The 22,703-nt window shown below is 53.2% G+C and overlaps 1 protein-coding gene across 1 annotated transcript; it reads left to right on the forward strand.

Moving 5' to 3' along the window:
* Nucleotides 1-385: 385 nt before the first annotated feature.
* On the forward strand, nucleotides 386-22,201 carry SNRNP200 (small nuclear ribonucleoprotein U5 subunit 200). The gene is made up of 45 exons (XM_068920779.1): nucleotides 386-534; nucleotides 1,391-1,554; nucleotides 2,010-2,181; nucleotides 2,606-2,798; nucleotides 3,058-3,113; nucleotides 3,816-3,914; nucleotides 4,294-4,446; nucleotides 4,860-4,959; nucleotides 5,152-5,288; nucleotides 6,093-6,176; nucleotides 6,434-6,607; nucleotides 6,917-7,054; nucleotides 7,240-7,395; nucleotides 7,592-7,762; nucleotides 8,055-8,248; nucleotides 8,820-8,943; nucleotides 9,359-9,508; nucleotides 9,699-9,809; nucleotides 10,648-10,779; nucleotides 11,172-11,360; nucleotides 11,960-12,157; nucleotides 12,644-12,796; nucleotides 12,915-12,995; nucleotides 13,336-13,419; nucleotides 13,864-13,970; nucleotides 14,177-14,295; nucleotides 14,578-14,732; nucleotides 14,890-15,079; nucleotides 15,331-15,504; nucleotides 16,170-16,330; nucleotides 16,624-16,851; nucleotides 17,177-17,368; nucleotides 17,461-17,639; nucleotides 17,857-18,008; nucleotides 18,337-18,445; nucleotides 18,660-18,768; nucleotides 19,158-19,347; nucleotides 19,526-19,690; nucleotides 19,963-20,084; nucleotides 20,260-20,403; nucleotides 20,517-20,693; nucleotides 21,050-21,210; nucleotides 21,307-21,388; nucleotides 21,547-21,639; nucleotides 21,751-22,201. The coding sequence occupies exons 1-45, from the start codon at nucleotides 490-492 to the stop codon at nucleotides 21,892-21,894; spliced, it is 6,411 nt and encodes a 2,136-aa protein (XP_068776880.1). The 5' UTR covers nucleotides 386-489; the 3' UTR covers nucleotides 21,895-22,201.
* Nucleotides 22,202-22,703: the final 502 nt, after the last annotated feature.

Consider the following 22,703-nt stretch of genomic DNA (forward strand, 5'->3'; position numbering starts at 1 on the left):
GCTGGTGGGTGGGGGGAGGGGGGGGTATGTGCGGCGCTGGCCCCTCCTACCCGCGGCGCTGCTTTCAAATGGCAACTGGCAACGGCCCCGCCCCTTCCTCCCCGCCTCCTTTCCCGTCTGAGCCAATCGGAGCTGGGGCAGGGCGGCGCGCCCCGCCCCCTCGCGTCTGGCCGAGCCAGCTCTTTGGTGGGGAGGAGCAAGGGAACGGTCTATCAACGGCAAAGCCCCGCCCCCCTGCCAATCAGCATGAGAGGCGGGGCTAGCCCCTCCGTGAGTGTCTCCTCCCCTCAGCAGACTCCCGCCTCGCATGCTGGGAGATGTAGTCCCCGAGGCAGCAGGGCATGCTGGGAGTTGTAGTCCCGAGGGGGCAACGCCGCCCCGCGGCACCAGCACTTCCGGGTCGCCTAGGGGCACCGGAGACTGCTTCCGCTTGCCCCGGAAGTTCCGCTGCCTGCTCCGGTGCGCGGCGGCGGCCAGCCCGGCGGCGCCATGGCGGATGTGACAGCGCGGAGCCTCCAGTACGAGTACAAAGCGGTGAGTGCGGCCCGGCGGGGCCTTGAACCTCCCCCGAGGCGCCGGGAGGGCTCCGGGTTCCCCCCGCGGCCCGGCCCGGTCGGGTCCCGGGCTCCCGCGGCCTCGGTGCTGCCGCAGCTCGGCGGGACGTCGCCGTGAAGGGGAGCCGGGCAGCCGCGGGGGTCTGCGGGCGGGCAGCGCCGCTGGCTGGAGCAGGACGCGGCCCCCAGGACGCCCTGCAGCCGTTTAGGCGCGCCTGGGCGCGGCCGCAGCAGCGCCCCTTCCCCCTGGGCCCCCTAAAAACCAGCCAGTTTGAGAACATTTCTTTGTAGCACCGCTGTTACAAGAGCGGTCAGGAGCTCGGCGTCCTTGGAAAACAGAAATGAGTGCGACGCCCGCTTTGAAGCTAATTTTAAAAGTGCTCCTGTCAGACTCTGAGGCTTTCTGCAGAATAAAAGCTCCGGTTCTGGTGTAGTTGTCAGATGCTGTAGCGTAACGAGCGAACCCTACGGGGACTTTCCCGACTGCCAGAAGTTACAGGGTGCCGTCACGTGACTCAGTCCAAGTTTAAAGTCTAAAACTGTGGCCTCTTCAAGCATGAATAATTTAATTCGGCATTATTTTTCCTGCATTGGGCAGGGGAAAGTTGGACATGCTGCATTAAAGGGGGTTTTATGTACTTAATAGAGCCTCTGGAGCAGGCAGAAGAGGCTTCTAGATTTGAGCGGGGGAGGTTGCTGCACTGAACCTGCTTTGGCCTAGGTCGCGGCTGGCGCTGGCTTCTTGGTCTCACCTGTCCGGATGCAGTGGACTGCGTGGATTGCGTTAATATTTTCACAGGCCCGATTAGTGCCTGTTTTTATTCTTTCTCTTCCAGAACTCCAACCTCGTCCTTCAAGCAGATCGCTCCCTCATCGACAGGACTCGGCGAGATGAGCCGACCGGAGAAGTGCTTTCCTTGGTTGGAAAGCTTGAGGGCACCCGAATGGGAGACAAGGCCCAGAGAACCAAACCGCAGATGCAGGAGGAAAGACGAGCAAAGTGAGTGATTGACTCCTGCCCTGAGCTTGCCGTTCGAAGCCGAAGGGACGCAGAGCCCTGAAAGAGAACCTCCTGGTTGTATTTGGATTAACAAAGCTCTAGGCAATTAATGTGCTAGACCCCGTCTTTTAAGTAATACAATCTCAACTTGTTTTAGTTCTGTGAATGTGGTATAATTCAATACAATTACGACCCCCATTCAGGTCGCTTTCCAGCTACTAAAAAGAGCATCTGTACTTCAAATCAATTGTTTTGTGTTTAAGTGAATGTGGTAGAATAAACCGAACTGTGAAACTTTTTCAGGTTCGAGAGTTCATGCTGCATAAAGCTCTCTTAATGGTATCTTATGTCAAAGAGAAACGACTCCTTGATTCCCGCTGCTTTGGCGTAGAGTGGGAGAAGCGGCTCTGCTTCCTGACTAACCCAGGTGCTGTCTTCCTTGCCCTTCTTTCTAGGCGAAGGAAGCGTGATGAAGACAGGCATGATATCAACAAGATGAAGGGTTATACCCTGCTGTCTGAGGGCATTGATGAGATGGTGGGGATCATCTACAAACCCAAAACCAAGGAGACCCGCGAGACCTATGAGGTGTTGCTAAGCTTCATTCAGGCAGCCCTTGGGGACCAGGTAAGGACGTGGACAGGTCAGCGAGGGTATCTCTGCTCCAGCAGAGGATTCAAAGCGTGCATGTAAAAGTGCGAGAGAGAAATCCGAGTCCTTCTTCGTTATCCCATGAGATGGATTCGCTCCCTTGATTCTGTGTTTTGTGCTTGTAGATATCACGTTAGTATATTCGTTACACTGATGCGGGGTGGCATATCTCTGTCGTGGGATGTGACCTTTCGATGGCACAATCTCTGCTCCCCCCGTGCCTACGTGAGGGTGCAGAGCTCGAAACGAGATGTTTTCTAAATCTGGTGAGCTATTTGTTCCAGGACTTGAGAACAGAAAGCTGAAAGGATTTGGTCCAGAAATAGGAGGGAGTGATACCGTACCGTTTGAATGACAGTCCTCTTCTTGGCAACACGTGGTCACGTTCTTTATTTTGCAGCCACGTGACATTCTCTGTGGAGCTGCTGATGAGGTCCTGGCAGTCCTGAAGAATGAGAAGCTGCGTGATAAGGAGAGGCGGAAGGAGATTGATTTGCTACTGGGCCAGACTGATGATACCCGCTACCACGTGCTGGTGAACCTGGGCAAGAAGATCACGGATTATGGTGGCGACAAGGAAATCCAGAACATGGGTATGGGCTGTGCTGTAGCGGGCTGCAGCTGTAGTAACGGGGCTGGCAGAAAGTAGTATTACGGTAATTGGTACCAAACCCAGCCTTACTCCAGGAATAGTGTTTTCACACAGAGGAGCTAGAAAATTTTGGACTCTTTTCAAGCCCGAAACCTGGTTCTTTTCAAAATTTGGATGTACGGAGGTGGGATGTGTGGATCTGCAGAGCTTGCATATGGTCTCCAGATTTTCAGATTAATTAACTTGGCTCTCCCTTGCAGATGACAATATTGATGAGACGTATGGTGTGAATGTACAGTTCGAGTCTGATGAGGAGGTAAGAGATGAGACGCTGCGGGGTCTCTGTGCTGTCCCCCCTTGCTTGTTGAGCTGCTCAGCAGGGACCACGTGTGCTTGGCTTTCCTCAGCCATGCTGGGGAAGCAGGCATTGGCTCAGGCTAGGATACCTCTGCCAGGAAGGAGAGGCCAGATTACTTTAGACACTGCTTCCTGGCTTTGGGAGGATTTGTTGATTATCTTGCTAATCTGAGGCTGATTGTGAGTGCATGTTACTGAAAACAGATGGTGATATTTAGATCTCTTGGAAGAACTTGAGGCATCAGGAGGAAGAGATGAATTCAAAGGCACAGTTTGGACGAATTTGGTAGATCTGCTCTCTGAGATTGTTTTTGGAAAAGGCTGAGAGAATGATAAGAGAGACCAATAGGAGACTCTTGGAGTTCCTGTGAAACCTCTTTGTAGCATTGTAAGAGCACAAATAATTTAATCATGTGGCACAAAGCCACCAGGCAAGAAGGCTTCTACGTAGTGACCGTAGTGTAAGTATGTGCTCCTTGTAGGCTATGAATAACTCCAGATATGTTAGTCCTTTGCGTCAACAACAGCAATATGTTCGCGTTACAAGCATAGACTAGGCCGTGTGTCCTCAGGAATAAGATGCCAGATTATTCATTCTGTTGAGGAAAAGCTTCTTCCTGATGTTTGTAAAAACCACTCACTGAAATACCTGTTTCAACAGGAAGGCGATGAGGACATCTACGGTGAAGTGCGTGACGAGGCGTCCGACGATGACATGGAAGGAGACGAAGCTGTTGTCCGTTGCACCCTCTCGGCCAATGTGAGTTACCGAGGAAAACGTGAAATGCGCATTGGGGTCGTCATCGATGCATTTTGGAGGAGGGCCAGGGATCCTTTTGGTCTGCATCATCGATGCATTTTGGAGGAGGGCCAGGGATCCTTTTGGTCTGCAGATGGAATTAAGCTCGTTTGCTAGGGAAAAGCAGGCTGGAAAGCTGTTGTCTGATGGGGGCTAAAGTTAACATAGGTGGCCTTTGGGTCTGGTCAGCTGAGCAATTGCTTCTGCTGGTTTCCCTTTCCTCTGCGTGGGTAGGGGATAGGCTCTAAATATTCATTCTGCAACGCAAAGGGTGTGTGCCTGCTTTTCTCGTGGAGGAAGGTGACTTTGGTTTTTTTCTGTTTTGTTTTGTTTTTTAAAGCTTGTGGCATCAGGTGAGCTGATGAGTTCAAAGAAGAAGGATTTGCATCCCCGAGACATTGATGCCTTTTGGCTCCAGCGGCAGCTGAGTCGCTTCTACGATGATGCCATAGTTTCCCAGAAGAAGGCGGATGAAGTGCTAGAGATCTTGAAGGTAAATGGGCAGCTGGATTGCAGCAGTCTCAGAATCTCTCTCTCTTTCTGGGAGACAGGAAATTGCCCTAACAATTCCTTGTCTATTTGGGGGTTTTGTTGCTGTTGTTTTCAAATTAAACCATTAAATACAGTTGTTAAAATGCCATGTGTACCAGCAGGATAGATGAGAACTGGAGCAGAGGTTACAGCTAGTGTTAGATCACGAGGAAACGTACTTCCAAGGGGAAAATGATTGTTCTTTGTCAGTGTTTGCTGGGAGATCATCATAAGTCACGTCTGTTTCCCTGTTAATTTTGGTGCTGATGCTCGTGTATTCTTTTTTTTTTTTTTTCCTTTGGCTGCGTGAAGCAGGGATTCTCGTTCTGCAGGGCACAGAGATAACTAGTTGTTCCTCACGTCTTCTTTTCCCAGACTGCAAGCGACGACCGGGAATGTGAGAACCAGCTTGTCCTGCTCCTGGGCTTTAACACCTTTGACTTCATTAAAGTGCTGCGGCAGCACAGGATGATGAGTGAGTGGTGTTTCCTTTAATCCTGCCACCTTGTTGTTTTCTTGCTTGCTGCTTTGACATGGCTCTAACACGTTCTGAGGCTTTTTACCTGCCATCAATGTTGCTTTGTGAGGCGTCGGTCTGTGTTATTTGCTCCCTTCTTTTGGTTCTAGCCTTGTGCCCACCTGCCATCTTTTCATTTTCTTTTGTCAGTCCTGTACTGCACTTTGCTGGCCAGTGCCCAAAGTGAAGCTGAAAAAGAGAGGATAATGGGGAAGATGGAAGCGGATCCTGAGCTGTCGAAGTTCTTGTATCAGCTGCATGAGACAGAGAAGGAAGATCTCATCCGGGTGAGGCTAGTGGGAATCTCAGACAAGATAAGCAGAGAAAACCGGGGATCCTTGTTGCTCTCTGAGCAGCCATCGTTCAGTTGTGTGTGTGTGTTTGCTGTTTATGTGAGAGGAGTCTGCTTACTCAGCTGGCATCTTGAAAATGTAGGAAGCGTTGCTTAGGTGACTGCGGAGACTCGTCTGATAGGGCAATATATTTATTGCTTGTTGTTCCTAAGTCACTCAGATGTCTGCTTTTCCAGGAAAACGTCAGTGTGCAGAAGCTTCAGATTTTTGTGCTGGCGTTCACTCTCTCGTAACAGCACCGTTTGGCCTCTGAGCCTTCTTGACGCAAGTCTCACTGAGTGTGTTGCTCTGGATCAGGCTACTCTTCATAGCAGTGCTCAGCAGGCATATTGGCATGCTGGATTAGCAGTGCTTGGCCTTCAGAGAACAGCATTTCCATGAGTGATTTTTGTTTTGTTTCGGATTACGACTGCCTTCCTGTTTTGTTGCCAGAAAAAACACCTGGGTTATGTTGATGCAAGGGGCCAGTTTTGTGCGTCTATGTTTGAGCAGTGCTGATAGTGTGTAAGGCTCCTGGAAGGGCACCGCAGTTTGTGTGTCTTTATTCCCTGGTTCCTTTTGTGGCATGCGAGTGCCTGTGCTTGAAAGAAATCCTGGTGTGTGGCACTCTGGTTGTGCAGACTGGTGAGGTGCTGAGCTGGTGAATGGTAGGAGGAGCTGGAAGCCCCCAGAGGAGGCTCAGCAGCTCTTCTGCAGTTGCTGCTTTGCAGAGGATTGAACCGTTGTCTCTTTGCTCAGGAGGAACGCTCTCGCCGGGAGCGTGTTCGTCAGTCCCGGATGGATACTGACTTGGAAACCATGGATCTGGACCAAGGAGGAGAGGTAAGACTCTCTAAACCCATCTGTTCTTAGTCCTTTTGACAAGCGCCCTGAGTAAGTGCAAGAAAAGTATTTGAAGTGGAACAGGCAGGAAGATGGTGGAGGGGAAGGTATCGAGGGTAAGCCCCTGATCCGCTGAAGAGACGCTCACCAGTTGGGTGCAATTGCTTTTCCTCAAGTCCTAGGATGAAGATGGGAGGGGAAGGTTGTTCTCTCATCCCTGCATCTTCCTTGTCTGACTCTCCCTCTGCTGTGTCCAGGCACTGGCTCCTCGGCAGGTGCTGGACTTGGAGGATCTGGTGTTTGCTCAAGGTAGTCACTTCATGGCCAACAAGCGATGCCAGCTACCCGATGGCTCCTTCCGCAGGCAGCGCAAGGGCTACGAGGAAGTGCACGTGCCAGCCCTGAAGCCAAAGCCCTTTGGCTCTGAAGAGGTAGGTGACTTGCTTGGTTGCCACTTATTTGGTGCTAAGTGTGTTGAGTTCCTGCTGATCTCGTGGCAGATTTGCTGGAATTGCCTCTGTGACTCGTAGATGTTGGAGTGTGTGGACCAGCTAACGAGCCTTGTTCGATCTCTTCCTAACCTGCTCCATGATCGCTGGCCACAGGGCTGCTTCTCTCCTCTCCATCTGGAGATGACGTGACCCTGCTACTCCCCGGGGTGTCTTTGAGATCTCACATGTGCCCTGCAGGCCTCGAGGTACTGAAACAAGGGCTTTCACCTCAATGTTTTCCCTTTTCAGCAATTGGTTTCTGTGGAAAAGTTGCCCAAATATGCCCAGGCTGGATTTGAAGGGTTTAAGACGCTGAACCGTATTCAGAGCAAACTCTACCGTGCTGCGCTGGAGTCGGATGAGAACTTGCTGCTGTGCGCTCCCACGGTAAGGATCCTGGTGTTTGGGTGCCCACTCGCAGCCCCTATCGGAGGAATGGGAAGGATGCTACTTATCATCCTGCGGCTGTCAGAGGAGGAGGATCTGCTGTCAGGAAAGAGTGGCCGTTGTGGGTGTACATTTACCTTGTAGAGGATGTGAATTTGATGGGGCTGTTTCTGCTTATGTTCTAGGGTGCTGGGAAAACAAACGTGGCGCTCATGTGCATGTTGCGAGAAATAGGGAAGCACATTAATATCGATGGAACCATCAATGTGGACGAATTCAAGATTATCTACATCGCACCCATGAGGTCCCTGGTGCAGGAGATGGTGGGCAGCTTCGGGAAGGTAACGAAAGGCTTTGTCCTTCCCCTGCTGAAATTGCAGATGAACTTTACTGCAGTGACTTCCTTGTGTTACGCTCAGTATGAATGCATAGACGAGTATGAAACTGTCCGTGAGCATCTTGGGGCTGCTGCTGCTCTAACGCTGCTCCCGGGGAATGTGTGTTTATCCGCTTAACCACCTGTGGACTTCCTCCCAGCGCCTGGCAACTTATGGCATCAACGTGGCTGAGCTGACAGGGGATCACCAGCTGTGCAAGGAGGAAATCAGCGCTACCCAGATCATCGTCTGCACCCCAGAGAAGTGGGACATCATCACGCGCAAGGGAGGAGAGCGCACCTATACCCAGCTGGTGCGGCTCATCATCCTGGTGAGTAATGCCAGTGTCCGCAAAGCCTTGGCGTGGTGGAGGGGGCACAGCGGGAGTGATGACACACGCTGCGTCTCCTGGCGTTGCGATTCCTGAATGTGCATCAGCTATTAGAGATGTGTTGGTATCTGTGGTGCTTGTGTGTCCCACGCCTGCTGACGGATTCGGTCTGTGGGCTGTAGGACGAGCGTGCTTCAGCCCACGCAAATAGGCCATGGAGGACTGCTAGGAAAGAAGAACAAAACAGATGAGTGGAGCTGGAGTAACTTTGTCTCCGTTTCCTTCTCTTTAGGACGAAATACACCTTCTCCACGATGACCGAGGACCCGTCCTGGAGTCTTTGGTAGCCAGAGCCATCCGCAACATAGAGATGACTCAGGAGGATGTGAGGCTTGTTGGCTTGAGCGCCACCCTTCCAAACTACGAGGATGTGGCTACGTTCCTCAGAGTGGACCCTGCCAAAGGCTTGTTCTATTTTGATAACAGGTACCTGGAAAAGCTGGGAATGGTCTTTCACTGGCAGACCTTGGGTAGCTGTGTTTGCGTCAGATGATGTTGGGGTCTTACTGGGCCTCTCCCCTGGCTTAGCAAATCCTAGAACAAACAAATGAATTACTAGGAAATGGATGTTAAGGGCTAGAGAAGCGAACTGCATTCTTAAAACATGTGTCGGGGTCCTGCGTTATCATTACTTGCAAGAAGATACTTTAGAGAAAGTAGATCGACGCACTGGCACAGCAGTTTCAGAAGGTGTTTGGAGGAAGCCTAAAACAGGATTGCGTTAGCTCCGGAAACACCGTTTTGGCTTTCTGAGTGTGCGCATAGCAAATGAAATCTAGAAGATAGGTATATATTTTTCTGTCTCTTACTGTGTAATTTAATTAGGCACAACTGGAGCCATCAGATCTCTGAATAAATTGAGGCCCAAAGGAAGTGTGTTGAACTTGTTGCCCCGAAATACTGGGCACGGCAGAACAACTGCCTTTTGGCAATACCTTTGTAATAAGGTTTTATCTTTCTTCTGCTCATTTGCGGACCTGGGTGTTCTGTCTTACAGCTTCCGACCGGTGCCCCTAGAGCAGACCTACGTGGGTATTACAGAGAAGAAAGCTATCAAGCGCTTCCAGATAATGAACGAGATTGTTTATGAGAAGATTATGGAGCATGCTGGAAAGAACCAGGTTTGGTCCTTTATTTTATTGTTCCTGATGCAGTTAACCCCGGTTCTTGCCTGTTGCTGGTGAACCTCCTTCACGTTGCATTTGCTGCAGCTACAGAAATGCTGCTGTGGAGAAGAGGGTGGGTTTGGGTGGTCAATGGCAACTGAGAGAGAAAGGAACGTAAGCTTCTGTTCCTCTCCTTATGCCTATTCTGTGCTGAAAGAATGACCTGTCCTTTTCCAAGATGAGAGAGTTCTTGTGATGCTGCACTGTTAGATCAGGAGCAGTTCACAGAGCATCTGGACTAATTCTAGAGCTCCGAGTTGTAAAGCCTTCGTCATCCTGGGCATGAGGAGCAGGCTGGGTCAAGGATCTTTGCCAACTGCAGCCGTGGTGATTTCTCCCTCAGCCATGGTACCGTGTGCTTGTTTGACAGGTCCTGGTGTTTGTTCACTCCAGGAAGGAGACTGGAAAGACTGCCCGGGCCATCAGGGACATGTGTCTTGAAAAAGACACCCTGGGCCTGTTCTTGCGAGAGGGCTCGGCCTCCACCGAGGTCCTGAGGACCGAAGCTGAGCAGTGCAAGGTAACTGCCTGGCCGCGGGCCGCTCTGAAATAGAGCGATTGCAGCAGCGCAGGTACAGAGGTGCTGCCAGTCACGCAACGCAGAGTTCCAGCCTTCCTCTAGGATCTGTTCTACCTTCTCTTGCTGCTTTTCTTCCTGGCTTCCCTCGATTCGGGTAGAAAGACTAAAGCTGGTTGTGTTTCTGCTGCAGAACCTGGAGCTGAAGGACCTTCTGCCCTACGGCTTTGCCATTCACCATGCTGGGATGACGCGAGTGGACCGGACCCTGGTCGAGGATCTGTTTGCTGACAAGCACATTCAGGTGAGCCTCGCTCCCCAGGAGTAGCTGCTTCATCCAGGGCTTGTTTGTTCCACAAGAAATGTTTGAGCCATGTTTTGAAATAGCCCTTTGTGCAAAGTGAAGAGGATTAAGCAGAGCTAGCCTCCATCCTGCTCTGCTGAAGCTGATGCCTGATGAAGGGACCCTTGAGTTTCACATAAAGAGTAAGAGCTAAAGGCGCGTGACCATGAGCGGAGAGGGCAAAAACGTCTCCTCTAGGTTTAGATAGGTATTTAAAGCTAGAGGTGTGTCCCAGAGCTGTCTCCTCTACAGCTACCGCTTTGACAAAACCCCATCCAAGCAAGTTCCTTGGCTGTGACGAAAGTTTCCGCATGGAAAGCGGGCACTGAGCTTTTTCTGATTCCCATGGGGATCTAACAAGTTGGTAGAAAATGGCTCTTTTAAGGAACAAAAATGTTTGCCTCAGCATGGAGTGAAGCTCATAACATGAAGAGCTTCACAAATTGGGTAAATTGTGAGCAGCGTAAATTGAACAGCAGGAAAATTGGTCTGGGGAAGTAATAGGTTTTGGTGGGAAATGCAGATGTGCTGGGGTCCTCCTCCATATTGACCTTTTCAGTGAGTGTGGCTGCATTGTAAGTGGAAAGCAAAGGATTATCCTACGATCACACGGTGAGCTGGTAAATTTGGACAGAGGCCTCAAGTCTTGCTGTTTATCTGATCTCCCTCCACTGAGCTGTTGAGAAATTACAGTTCTCAGTCGTTCTTATTTTGCGTGTTTCTAATGTCAGGACCGCCTTTTTCCCCTAGGAAGGGGTGTCTGCCCAGCTTTTGCTGACCGTTATTTCTGCTTCTACAGGTTCTCGTCTCCACCGCAACACTGGCCTGGGGTGTGAACCTCCCTGCTCATACAGTCATCATCAAGGGGACGCAGGTGTACAGCCCCGAGAAGGGACGCTGGACTGAGCTGGGTGCTCTGGACATCTTGCAGGTGAAGTTCTAGTACCGAAGGTACTGCAGTGACCTGGGGCAGGTTCTTTCTCCTTTCCTGGTGATGCATGTTTGTGGTCTGCTTTTATATTTTTTTGGTGCAATGGCTCCTTGTTCTCTGCTGTCAGACAGTCTCAGCTGTTCTGAGACCTGTTCTGAGAGCTGCTCTGCTGTGAGGGCACAGGAGAGACAGATCAGGAGGAGAGAAATCATTTGTCCTTTCTCCAAGTACCTTGCCCAGACGCCTCTGGGATGTTTATATGTGTCTCCTGCCAGTTGGAAGTAAAAGCAGACTGAGCAATCTGGCAGTAAAGCCCCAGGACACAGCTACAAGGAGAAATGGCCAAGCTAAAGGCTCTTATCTCTTGCTGACCTCACCTTCTCTTCTCTTAGATGCTGGGACGTGCTGGGAGGCCTCAGTACGATACTAAAGGTGAGGGGATCCTCATCACATCCCACGGAGAGCTGCAGTATTACCTGTCCCTGCTCAACCAGCAGCTCCCCATAGAAAGTCAGATGGTATCGAAGCTCCCAGACATGCTGAACGCAGAGACTGTGCTAGGGAACGTCCAGAACGCAAAGGTGAGTGGGAATCTGCGCCCTCTCTACGTATGCGCGCCCCTTTTTTGCGCTTCGTTTAAGCTCAGCAATGGAATGGGTCGCACGACCTTTTCTCCAGGCAATGCTGTGCAGAGGTGAGGTCACTCACGCTGAGGAAATGGTCACTACAGGGGAACCAAGAAACTTGCAGCCTGTTTCCTCTCTCCAGTGTCAGGAAAGCAAATCTAATTTTTAAGAGGTCTGGAAGGGCAGCCACGAGAACTACAGACCTGTAAGGCTGAATCATGTGCCAGGCAAATGGGTAGATGCTTCTGTAATTCAGAGCAGGCCTAGGATTCTCTGCCTGGGTAAAAACAGTGGGGAAGAGTCTGTGTGCGGGGAAGGTTTTGTTGTTTTGTTTTGTGTGGGGGGGTTTTGTTGTGAGAATAGGAGTGTATACAGCGCTGCTGGGCTCCAAAACTGTGTGGTTTAACACTGACCCAGCAGGATTCATCTGGTTCAGCCTGCTGTGTCCTACGCTAGCGTTGGGAGGACTGGGCTCTGAACCAGTGCGTCACCTACGCTTGCTGGGAGAGATGTTTGTAGGCTCTGGCCCTGATGGCGCCCTGGTGTTTCCTCAGGATGCAGTGAATTGGCTTGGCTATACCTACTTGTACATCCGAATGCTGCGCTCCCCCACTCTCTACGGGATATCCCACGATGATTTGAAGGGGGATCCGCTGCTGGACCAGCGCCGCCTGGATCTGGTTCACACCGCAGCCCTGATGTTAGACAAGAACAACCTGGTGAAATACGACAAGAAGACGGGGAACTTCCAGGTAAGGCAGGACCTTGGAAAGGTGCTGTGACTAAGCAAAGCTGAACAGGAGCATCCTCTGGCTGAGAGAAAGGATGCAAGGGACGTCCTATGGATTAAATACAGATGTCACCATGGCACAGCCCCAGGGGATGCTGCATCATTCAGAGCTGCTGTTATGTGTGTCTGTGATGCCAGGGATCCTCAGAGCTGGCCCCTCAGTCTGTCTTTGTTGTGTGTTTGCCACTGCCTCCTAGGCAACTTCACATAACTGCTGCACTTTCATTGCTTCAGAGGCAATGAGATGAGAAGGCAAGGGTGCAAGATGTGGAATTGTGTACCAAAGCAACTTTCCTGGGTGATTGGTAGCCTGAGAATTTATGCTTAGCTTGTCTGGAAATGTCTCCCCTCCTGTAGGCTAGTTTCTATTCAGCATTTTCTGTTGATGCCATGAGCAGTGAGATAACTGCTTTCTGCTTCTTCACTCCTGCTGTTGTCCTTGCTGCAGGTGACGGAGCTGGGCCGCATCGCCAGCCATTACTACATCACCAACGAGACGATGCAAACTTACAATCAGCTCCTGAAACCCACCCTGAGTGAAATCGAGCTGTTCCGAGTCTTCTCGCTGTCCTCGGAGTTCAGGAACATCACTGTGAGAGAGGTATGGAACCAGACCCCCCCCATCCCAAGTGAGACAGCCCTGAGGCTGTCTGTCCTGATGCTGCAGAGCTTTTCCTTTGTGGGACCGTTCTCATCTCTCTTTCCTTGGTTTCCTGCAGGAGGAGAAGCTCGAGCTTCAGAAGTTGCTGGAGCGAGTTCCGATCCCGGTGAAGGAGAGCATAGAGGAGCCCAGTGCCAAGGTGAGCCCTCTCTGCTCTCGTGAGGGGACTCCTCTGCCTGTCTTGGGATCTCACAAGAGTGATCCTTGTGACGGAGCTGTCACACCAAATGTCACGTCGGTCTGCTGCTCTGGGAGAGCTTTGCGTTTCCCTCCCTCTGCGCGACATCCTGGACTGTAAGAGATGCTCAGAGTAGTGGATGCCGCTTGTCTTAGGTTGAGCATGTGAAGAACAGTCAGTCCTTATCGATGGCCTCTGTCCCTGTGTCCTGCTGCACGTCAAAGCCCACTGGGATCAGGTCCTGGTGCGGAGGGGACCCAGCCAGCCCTGAGAAACCAGTCCCTCTCTTCTGTTTCCCCAGATCAATGTGCTCCTCCAGGCCTTCATCTCCCAGCTGAAGCTGGAAGGATTTGCTCTGATGGCAGACATGGTGTACGTTACCCAGGTGAGTAAGGAAGCGTGGCTGGGGTCTCTCCATCTCCCCTTAGGTGTGTGCGGTCCATCGACCTCTTGGTCTTCCTGCTGGTAAGAGGGAAGGGGGTTCAGTTTGTGCTCATAAATGGCTTTGAAAATAACTAGAGCTGTGAGTGTGTGAGGAGGTCTAACGCCACCTGTGTGGGAATTAGGTCTTCATTGGAGTCTTTTATTTGTAATCAAAATCCTGAGTTAATTAAGCCCTAGAGAACTACAGGGTAGCCTTGTCCTGCCACAAAAGCCAAGTTTCTGAGGCTGGAAATCAAATAATTGCTCCACTTGTGGGCATCTGGGATGAAGGACCTGAGCTCAAACCTCTTGTCCTGTGACTGGGCAGTAAAATGGATAGGAAGGAGGAAGAGTTGAGTGTAACGACCCCAGCCACGCTCTGAGAGCTGCTCTCTGTTCCCTGTAGTCTGCTGGACGGCTGATGCGTGCCATCTTCGAGATTGTCCTGAACCGTGGCTGGGCCCAGCTCACGGACAAGACCCTTAACCTCTGCAAGATGATTGACAAACGGATGTAAGTGAGGTCTCTGAGGCCCTTTCTGATCGCAGGCTGGATGTTCCTCCCATAGGAGGGCTTGGGCTCCAGCGTTTGTGAAGATCAGTGCTTGTGCTAGTCGGTGTGTCTGGTTGAGGGCTGGTCTTTGGTAGCATGGCAAACCCGATGCTCTGAGAACTGCTTTTCTGTTTCTTTGCTTGTCTCGCCCCGTGGTGTGCTCACAGGTGGCAGTCCATGTGCCCTTTGCGCCAGTTCAAGAAACTGCCTGAAGAAGTAGTAAAGAAAATTGAGAAGAAGAACTTCCCGTTTGAACGGCTCTATGACTTGAACCATAATGAAATAGGTACTGAGATGCAGGGCAAATGTGGCAGGGGGAGATTTCTGCCTCTTTGTTCTTCTCCGCTGTGTTTTGACCCAGAGACTGGGGTGCTTGATCCCATATGTCTGAAGGGGCAGAAATGGTGAGGATCTTGGTACAGTCTGAAGAAGGCAGAGGCTTTGCCCTAAGACCTCACTCTGCCTTTCTGGCTGCGTTTGGATCACAGATATTGAATGATGTTCACTTCAAGAACCATTGGACGCCCTGGGTTCTGTCTGTCCTGACAGCAATGCCTTTCTCTTGCAGGGGAGCTGATCCGAATGCCTAAGATGGGCAAGACAATCCACAAGTACGTCCATCTGTTTCCAAAGTTGGAACTCTCTGTCCACTTGCAGCCCATTACCCGCTCTACCTTGAAGGTAGAGCTCACCATCGCCCCCGACTTCCAGTGGGATGAGAAGGTGAGCAGCTAAACATCATGGGGCTAAATACCGTACTCTGAGGTAGGAGGGCACTTCTGGAGCACAATTGTTGTGGGAGAGCTGATGTTCAGCCCCTGGAAGTCTGGAAGGGGAAGACGTGGACTCTGGTAGGAAGGTAACAGCGCTTCTTGCTCAGGTGCATGGTTCATCTGAAGCCTTCTGGATCCTGGTGGAGGACGTGGACAGCGAAGTGATCCTGCACCACGAGTACTTCCTGCTGAAAGCCAAGTACGCGCAGGACGAGCACCTCGTCACCTTCTTCGTACCCGTGTTTGAGCCGCTGCCCCCGCAGTACTTCATCCGGGTGGTCTCTGACCGCTGGCTCTGTAAGTCTCCCTTCTGCGAGCCAGGCTGAGCGCCCCACAAGCTGGGCCAGCCCCTGCACTGCACGACCACGGTTCCCGTTGTGGTCTGAGAGGGTAGTTAGGGCCTCTCCTAGTGCTGTGCTGGGGGAAAGACTTTTGAGGCATGACTGACAGTGGGCCTGGGAATCCTAATGGGGAGAGGGAGCTCTCCGAGATGAAAATGTTGGAGTGCTCTCCAAGATGACAATGTTCTGGGTGTCTCTCTCTGACAGCCTGTGAGACCCAGCTGCCTGTTTCCTTCCGCCACCTGATCCTCCCTGAGAAGTACCCTCCTCCAACCGAGCTGCTGGATCTGCAGCCGCTGCCTGTGTCCGCTCTGCGAAACAGTGCCTTTGAGAGCCTCTACCAGGACAAGTTCCCCTTCTTCAACCCTATCCAGACTCAGGGTGGGTATTGGTTCTGCTCCCTTCCTCTGAACTGTTTCTCAGTGAGCTTTGGTCCTTTTGGTGTTTGCAGTGCCATAGCCTTGGCTACGTGGGGTTCATTCATCTCGGGTGAGGAGCTTTTCTAGTAAATAGCGTATCACTTCTGCCTCCCTTAGCCTTAGAGGTTTGATGTCTTGAAAGCACTCTCTGTGGGCTACGATATCTTTGACACGTTCCTAGAAAGCATCTTCCTCGTGTCCTGTGGTTTGAGCCCAGCAGCAGCCTGTCCAGGGCTGGCTGACGAAGGCAGGTCTGCTCCTGGAAGCTGTGTCCGTGCTAGCACCGGTGGCTCAGGTTTGCAGAGCCAGGTGGCCCCGAACGTCTCCATTGATGCTGCTTGGAGGGACAGAATCGGGAGCAAACCAGAGCCGCTTGTTTGTGTCCATGTTCCTCTGCCTGGGTGTAGGCGGAACGGGATGTTTACACTTGATGCGTGAGCTACTGTGACGGACTACAGCCTGTTTTGTTCAGAGGATCCTGGGCAAAAACTCTTTAAGGAGCCTTTTCTGTAGCTCTTTGTGTGGACTGGGTCAAGGCTGAGTTCTGGCTGGTTTCTCGGGTTTCTGCAGAAGTCCTTTGGAATTAATGCTAAGCTGTTCTCTTCCGTGTTGTTCCTCTGTCCCCAGTGTTTAACACAGTTTATAACAGCGATGATAATGTGTTTGTGGGTGCCCCCACGGGAAGTGGAAAAACCATTTGTGCTGAATTTGCCATCCTGAGGATGTTGCTCCAGAACTCGGAAGGACGCTGTGTATACATCACGCCCATGGAGGCCCTAGCGGAGCAGGTGAGCCCTGCGTGCGGGGGAGAACTAGAACCCTACGCTGGCTTACGTTTACTTCCCAGCCCCCCTTTTCTCTTTCCTCGTCTCTTTGTGCTGTCACATTCCTCAGGATGTTTCCTGAGAGTTTTGATTAATTGTGAGCTACCGATATCTCTGAGGGAGTAAAGAGACACCACCCACTGCCGCTTAAGCTTTCTCCCTGCTGTTCCTGGTGTGTATGTCTGTGCACGTGTGTGTCTCTAGGACACACACGTTCTGATTCGGGATTGACAACAGCAACCCTTGCATTTTGGCAGGTCTTCTTGGACTGGTATGAGAAGTTCCAGGAGCGCCTCAATAAGAAGGTGGTCTTGCTGACGGGGGAGACCAGCACTGACCTGAAGTTACTGGGCAAAGGGAACATCATCATCAGTACCCCTGAGAAATGGGACATCTTATCACGGCGCTGGAAGCAGCGCAAGAACGTCCAGAACGTCAACCTCTTCATCGTGGACGAAGTGCACCTCATTGGCGGCGAGAACGGGGTGCGTCTGGGAAGGGAAGAGGGTGCAATTCGTTTGAGTGATGCTTATGACTGTGTTGGTCCTGGGGCTGGCAGTAGAGCTGCTGTGGGGTGGATGGTCGCTCATTCCTAATGTCTGGAGCGAGGACAGCTTTTCCTGTTGGGAGTTTGCTGAAGCCGTAGGATGGATTTGGGATAGGAAGACCAAACCCCTCGGGAAGTTGAGGAGTGAGGAGCCCAGGGGTGAGGGCGCTTGGGCTGCGGTGGGTGCAGCTCAGCCAGGAGAGGTGACCGTGCCGCGGAGGATCCTGCAGTTCCTCCTACAACCTGCCCTGTCCCATCTGCAGCCGGTGCTGGAGGTCATCTGCTCCCGGATGCGCTACATCTCCTCCCAGATTGAGCGGCCCATCCGCATCGTGGCCCTGAGCTCGTCCCTGTCCAACGCCAAGGATGTGGCGCACTGGCTGGGCTGCAGCGCCACCTCCACCTTCAACTTCCACCCCAACGTCCGCCCCGTGCCCCTGGAGCTGCACATTCAGGTAGGGCTTTGGTGATCTCCCTTCGTTTCTCCTTTCCCTCCCCTTCTGCTGGGTCTCCAGACAGCATCGCTGCCTGCTGCTCTCCTCTGCAGGGCTTCAACATCAGCCACACGCAGACTCGCCTGCTCTCCATGGCCAAGCCCGTCTACCATGCCATCATGAAGCACTCTCCCAAAAAGCCAGTCATTGTCTTCGTCCCGTCTCGCAAACAGACGCGACTGACGGCCATCAACATCCTCACCACGTGCGCCTCAGACGTCCAGAGGCAAAGGTAGCAGTGCCGTGTCTGGGTGGGATTCATCACCAGTCCTTTGCCCCTCCTCTGACTGAGCTAGTTTTTTGGCAGCTTTATTGGGCTGAGGGGCAGCTAGCGATGGAAGATGCCTGTGACTCGGTCTCCTTAGATGTCACTTGGGCAACTGCTGTGTCCAGAGGGGAACAGGCTTGCTGAGCTTGGTGGTGATCTCTTTTCTCCCCCTCTCCGGCAGGTTCTTGCACTGCGCAGAGAAGGATCTGGTGCCATATCTGGACAAGTTGAATGACAGTACTCTGAAGGAGACGCTTGTGAACGGGGTGGGCTACCTCCACGAGGGGCTGACGGCCATGGAACGGCGAGTGGTGGAGCAGCTTTTCAGCTCCGGTGAGGGCATGGGTTGGCAGCAGGCCAGCTGGTGGACCTGTAAACCTTTTTTCTCTAGAGCTTGGCAATGCCCTTAGCCTTTGGACTGGAAATAACAGCTTGCCCAAGTCTCCGGTTGCTTCTCCGCCTCATTTGTCCAAAAAGGCTGCAGTTTTAAGTTTCGCTGTCTTTCCTGGGGCCTCCTTCTTTGCTGAGGCCTGTCTTCCCAAGCGCAGAACCTCCAGATCTTTTTCCCTGAATTTCTGTGCCTGTTTTCCCTTGGGGTGCAAGTGTTGACGCCAGAAAGGTGCTCTGCCTGCTGGCTGACCGCTCTGTGCTTGCCTTTCAGGAGCAGTTCAGGTGATGGTTGCCTCCCGCAGCCTCTGCTGGGGTATGAGCATTGCTGCTCACCTCGTGATCATCATGGACACACAGTACTATAATGGCAAGATCCACGCGTGAGTATATTGTACCTGCAGGCAAGACCAGATGTGGTCTGCCTTGATGTCCACCCCGCTAGTTCAGGGCTTTACTGGGCACAAGGGAACGAGACCCAGATCCCAAAGGGCTTCATCTCTGTCCAGGCAAATTGAGGCCCTGGGCAGCAGAGCGGTGGTAGCTTTCCGTGAAGCGGCCGCCCTTTGTTAAAGCAAAACTCTCTCTCTGCCTCAGGTATGTGGATTACCCCATCTACGATGTTCTGCAGATGGTGGGCCACGCTAATCGCCCGCTGCAGGACGACGAGGGCCGTTGTGTCATCATGTGCCAGGGATCCAAGAAGGTGGGTGAAGGGCTGGGCACTGTGTCTGGCCTGTGAATATCTGTCTCCTAACTGGTGCCAGCTAGGGCAACCCTCGCTGAGAGCCCTGCTGTTGAGATCAGGAGAGCTTTTACAGCCTTCTTGATCCCTGGCTAGCAGCAACGAAGAGCACTGCGTGTGTCCTAGTTACAAAGCTATTTTTGCCCGGCAGCAAAGTTGTAATCCAGATGTGCAACAGGCTGAGGGAACTGCTGAACAGCGTGTGCATTCAAAACCACACCATGCATCTGCTCGCAAGAGTGGAACTGAGCCAGCACTGCTAACTTAGCAGTATGGGCACTTCTTCCTTGTTCCTGGAGCCTGCAGGTGGTTTATTTGGTCCCATTGCCTCTGTTCTTGTCCTGCCCTAGGATTTCTTCAAGAAATTCCTCTACGAGCCCCTGCCGGTGGAGTCGCACTTGGACCACTGCATGCATGATCACTTCAATGCTGAGATTGTCACCAAGACCATTGAAAACAAGCAGGACGCAGTGGACTACCTCACTTGGACGTTCCTGTATCGCAGGATGACCCAGAATCCAAACTACTACAACCTGCAAGGTGAGCAGGGGGCTCTGCACTGAGCTGAATGATCTAGGGTGGGTAGATGCAGGGCAGAGTTGAGGGGGGGCTAATGGGGACTCCTAGCCTGTACCCTGTGGGCTCTGCTTCCCCAAGAGCAGCTTTTTCCCGTCCTGGGAAGTTTCTGAGCCCCTCTGCAATGCTGCTGTGCCTGCAGGTGTGTCCCACAGGCATCTCTCAGACCATCTGTCTGAGCTGGTGGAGCAGACCCTCAGCGACCTGGAGCAGTCCAAGTGCATCAGCATCGAGGACGAGATGGATGTAGCTCCTCTGAACCTGGGGATGATCGCAGCCTATTACTACATCAACTACACCACCATTGGTAAGGGCTCTGCGAAGGGCAGATAAGGGCTCTGCGAAGGGCAGATAGCAGACAACAGGCGCTTGCTGGTGCTCCTGCTCTCGGGGGAGAGCCTGTCCCTCCTCCCCACACCTTGCTCTCTGTGCCAGGGACATTGGAGAGAACGTGCCCTGTGTGTGGTTGAATGCGTAATGCTCTGACGCTTGCGTGTTGTCTGCCTGAAGGTGTCTTGTATTTTGGGGTGTAATGCTGCCTGATTCTCCCTGACTCCGCTACCTCTCTGGCTTCCCCAGAGCTCTTCAGCATGTCCCTCAATGCCAAGACCAAGGTGCGAGGGCTGATTGAAATCATATCCAACGCTGCCGAGTACGAGAACATCCCCATCAGGCACCATGAGGACAACCTGCTGCGGCAGGTGAGGGGGACAGCGTGTCCGTGCCGAACTGGGTCACCGAAGTAACTGTGGGATCTGGGGCTGCCGGGGACAGAGGTGGCTTCACGCCCGAGCCCTGCAGGATCACAGGAGGGATGCTGCCTGCGTTCTCTGCTCTGCATGGCTAAAGCACTGACAGGTTTATTTCTCCCCGTAGCTGGCCCAGAAAGTTCCCCACAAGCTGACCAACCCCAAATTCAATGATCCCCACGTTAAGACCAACCTCCTGCTGCAAGCTCACTTGTCACGCATGCAGCTGAGTGCCGAGCTGCAGTCGGACACTGAGGAAATCCTCAGCAAGGTACGGTGAGCGTGGGAACACGTAGAAACAAGCAGCTCCTGCCTGCCTGTACCTGTCTGTGTTGTGGGTGGTTCTGTGCTGCCTTCTGACCTGTCCTGATCCCCCGCACCCAGGCAATCCGGCTGATCCAGGCATGCGTGGACGTGCTGTCCAGCAACGGCTGGCTCAGCCCTGCGCTGGCTGCAATGGAACTGGCACAGATGGTCACGCAGGCCATGTGGTCGAAGGACTCGTACCTCAAGCAGTTGCCTCACTTCACCTCTGAGCACATCAAGCGCTGCACAGACAAGGTAAACTGGCATCTCTGGGGAAAACGCCGTGCTGGGGAAGCGGGGGATCACCTGGCAGACCTTGGTTGGAGCGGGGCAGCCTTGAGCCTCTCGGTCGGCCAAAAAATAGCCATTTTGTAAGGTTAGAGAGCATTGTGTAGGTGCTGGCAGTCCGTGGTCCTGCTGCTCAGGCTGGAAAGGGGGAAAGCCAGACTCTCGGCAGTCCCTGCTGAAGTCTGGCATTGGTTGTGGTGCTGGGTTCCCTTCAGGGGGCCGAGCCTTGACCTGAACAAGGCAGTCCCGCCCTCGCCCGCTGAGGACCTCCAGGCAACCACAAGGCTGAAAGGCGGCTCCGCTTCTTCACGCGTTCATTGCAGGGGGTTGAGAGCGTCTTCGACATCATGGAGATGGAGGATGAGGACCGAAACGCCCTGCTGCAGCTCTCAGATGCCCAGATTGCAGATGTAGCCCGCTTCTGTAACCGCTACCCCAACATCGAGCTCTCCTACGAGGTGGTGGAGAAGGAGAGTATCCGCAGGTGAGGCCCGGAGAGACAGCAGTCGGCGTGGCCCCCTCGGTGCTGCTGTGCCGGCGCGGGGGCCGCCCTAATCACCTCTTGGTTCTCTCCACGCAGTGGGGGGCCCGTGGTGGTGCTGGTGCAGCTGGAGCGTGAAGAGGAGGTCACCGGCCCCGTCATTGCGCCCCTCTTCCCCCAGGTACGTGCCTGATCTCGCCTGCGCCAGATGGCTTCAGCCAGCAGCTCTTGCGGGGGGTTCAGCGACCCTGAGGGGGCCACTGGAAGGGGGCAGCTTCCTGCTCAAGCCAGGGACTGTCCCCACCACCCCCAGCTGCTTATTTATTATCTCGCCGGCAGAAACGTGAGGAGGGCTGGTGGGTGGTGATCGGCGATTCCAAATCCAACAGCCTCATCTCCATCAAGCGGTTGACGCTGCAGCAGAAAGCCAAGGTGAGCGGGGTGCAGTGCGGGGCGGACGCGGCTGTGGCGAGCTGGAGAGGGTGCCCGGGGCTTCTCCTTGGTGGTGCCGCAGCCTGACGCGAGCTCTTCCTCACCACCTAGGTGAAGCTGGATTTCGTGGCCCCGGCCACGGGGACGCACAACTACACGCTGTACTTCATGAGCGACGCCTACATGGGCTGCGACCAGGAGTACAAGTTCAGCGTGGACGTGAAGGAGGCGGAGAGCGACAGTGACTCCGACTAAGGAAGGCTCGCGCCGGCCCAGCATTCCCCCGCTGGGCAGCAGGTCCCCGTCGCTACAGGATTCGGCCGGTGTTCAGCGAGCAAACCTGAGCCGTTGTAGTGCTTGTGTCAGGTCCGTTCGTGTGACTGCCGTGTGTCACTTGTTGTTTGTTCCACCTGCCCGGTTCTTAGAGCGTGGGACTCCCTCTTCTCCCGTGCTATGTTCTTTTTTTAAGATGTTGATGCTTTGTACAGTGTTTTTTAGACAGGCGCTGCGTGCAGAAGCATGATGCAACTGCAGCAGCTGGAATAAATCTTGAGCCCCCTCATGGCCTCTGCAGCGGTGGGTCTGTGGGAGGGAAGGTGGGGGAGAAAACAGTCCTGACCATCTCTGCTTCCTCTCTCGAAGGATCGCACCATGATGCTGAGGGCCTCTGACTGTCCTCAGGGCCGGGGGGCTGTAGGGCTGTCAACCTACCTCTGGGGCTAGAGGGGTGGCTGGGCTCAGGCCTAAGTCCCCGCGCATCTCTAGGTGCTCAATAAGGTTCATTAGCAGAACTAATTAAGAACCAGAGCCAACGCTCAGCTGCCAGGAGACTGAACTGATGCTTTTGGCGTTTGTCAGAAGGACAAATAGCAGCCGCTGCCAGGCAGAAGTGGTTGGAGCTGCCCAGTAGCTATTTCTGAGAGCAGCCTGCAGACACCAAGCACTGACGTAACCACCTCCCTCAGGCTGTGTTTTACAGGGAGGTGTAAAACCTGCTCCTCAGAGGGCCTGTCCTCAGGCAGGGCTTGTCCAGCCCCCAGCGTAGCACTTGGGGCCTGTTCTGC

The sequence above is a fragment of the Struthio camelus genome, chromosome 27, assembly GCF_040807025.1.
Source record: "Struthio camelus isolate bStrCam1 chromosome 27, bStrCam1.hap1, whole genome shotgun sequence".
Classification (NCBI taxonomy): domain Eukaryota; kingdom Metazoa; phylum Chordata; class Aves; order Struthioniformes; family Struthionidae; genus Struthio; species Struthio camelus.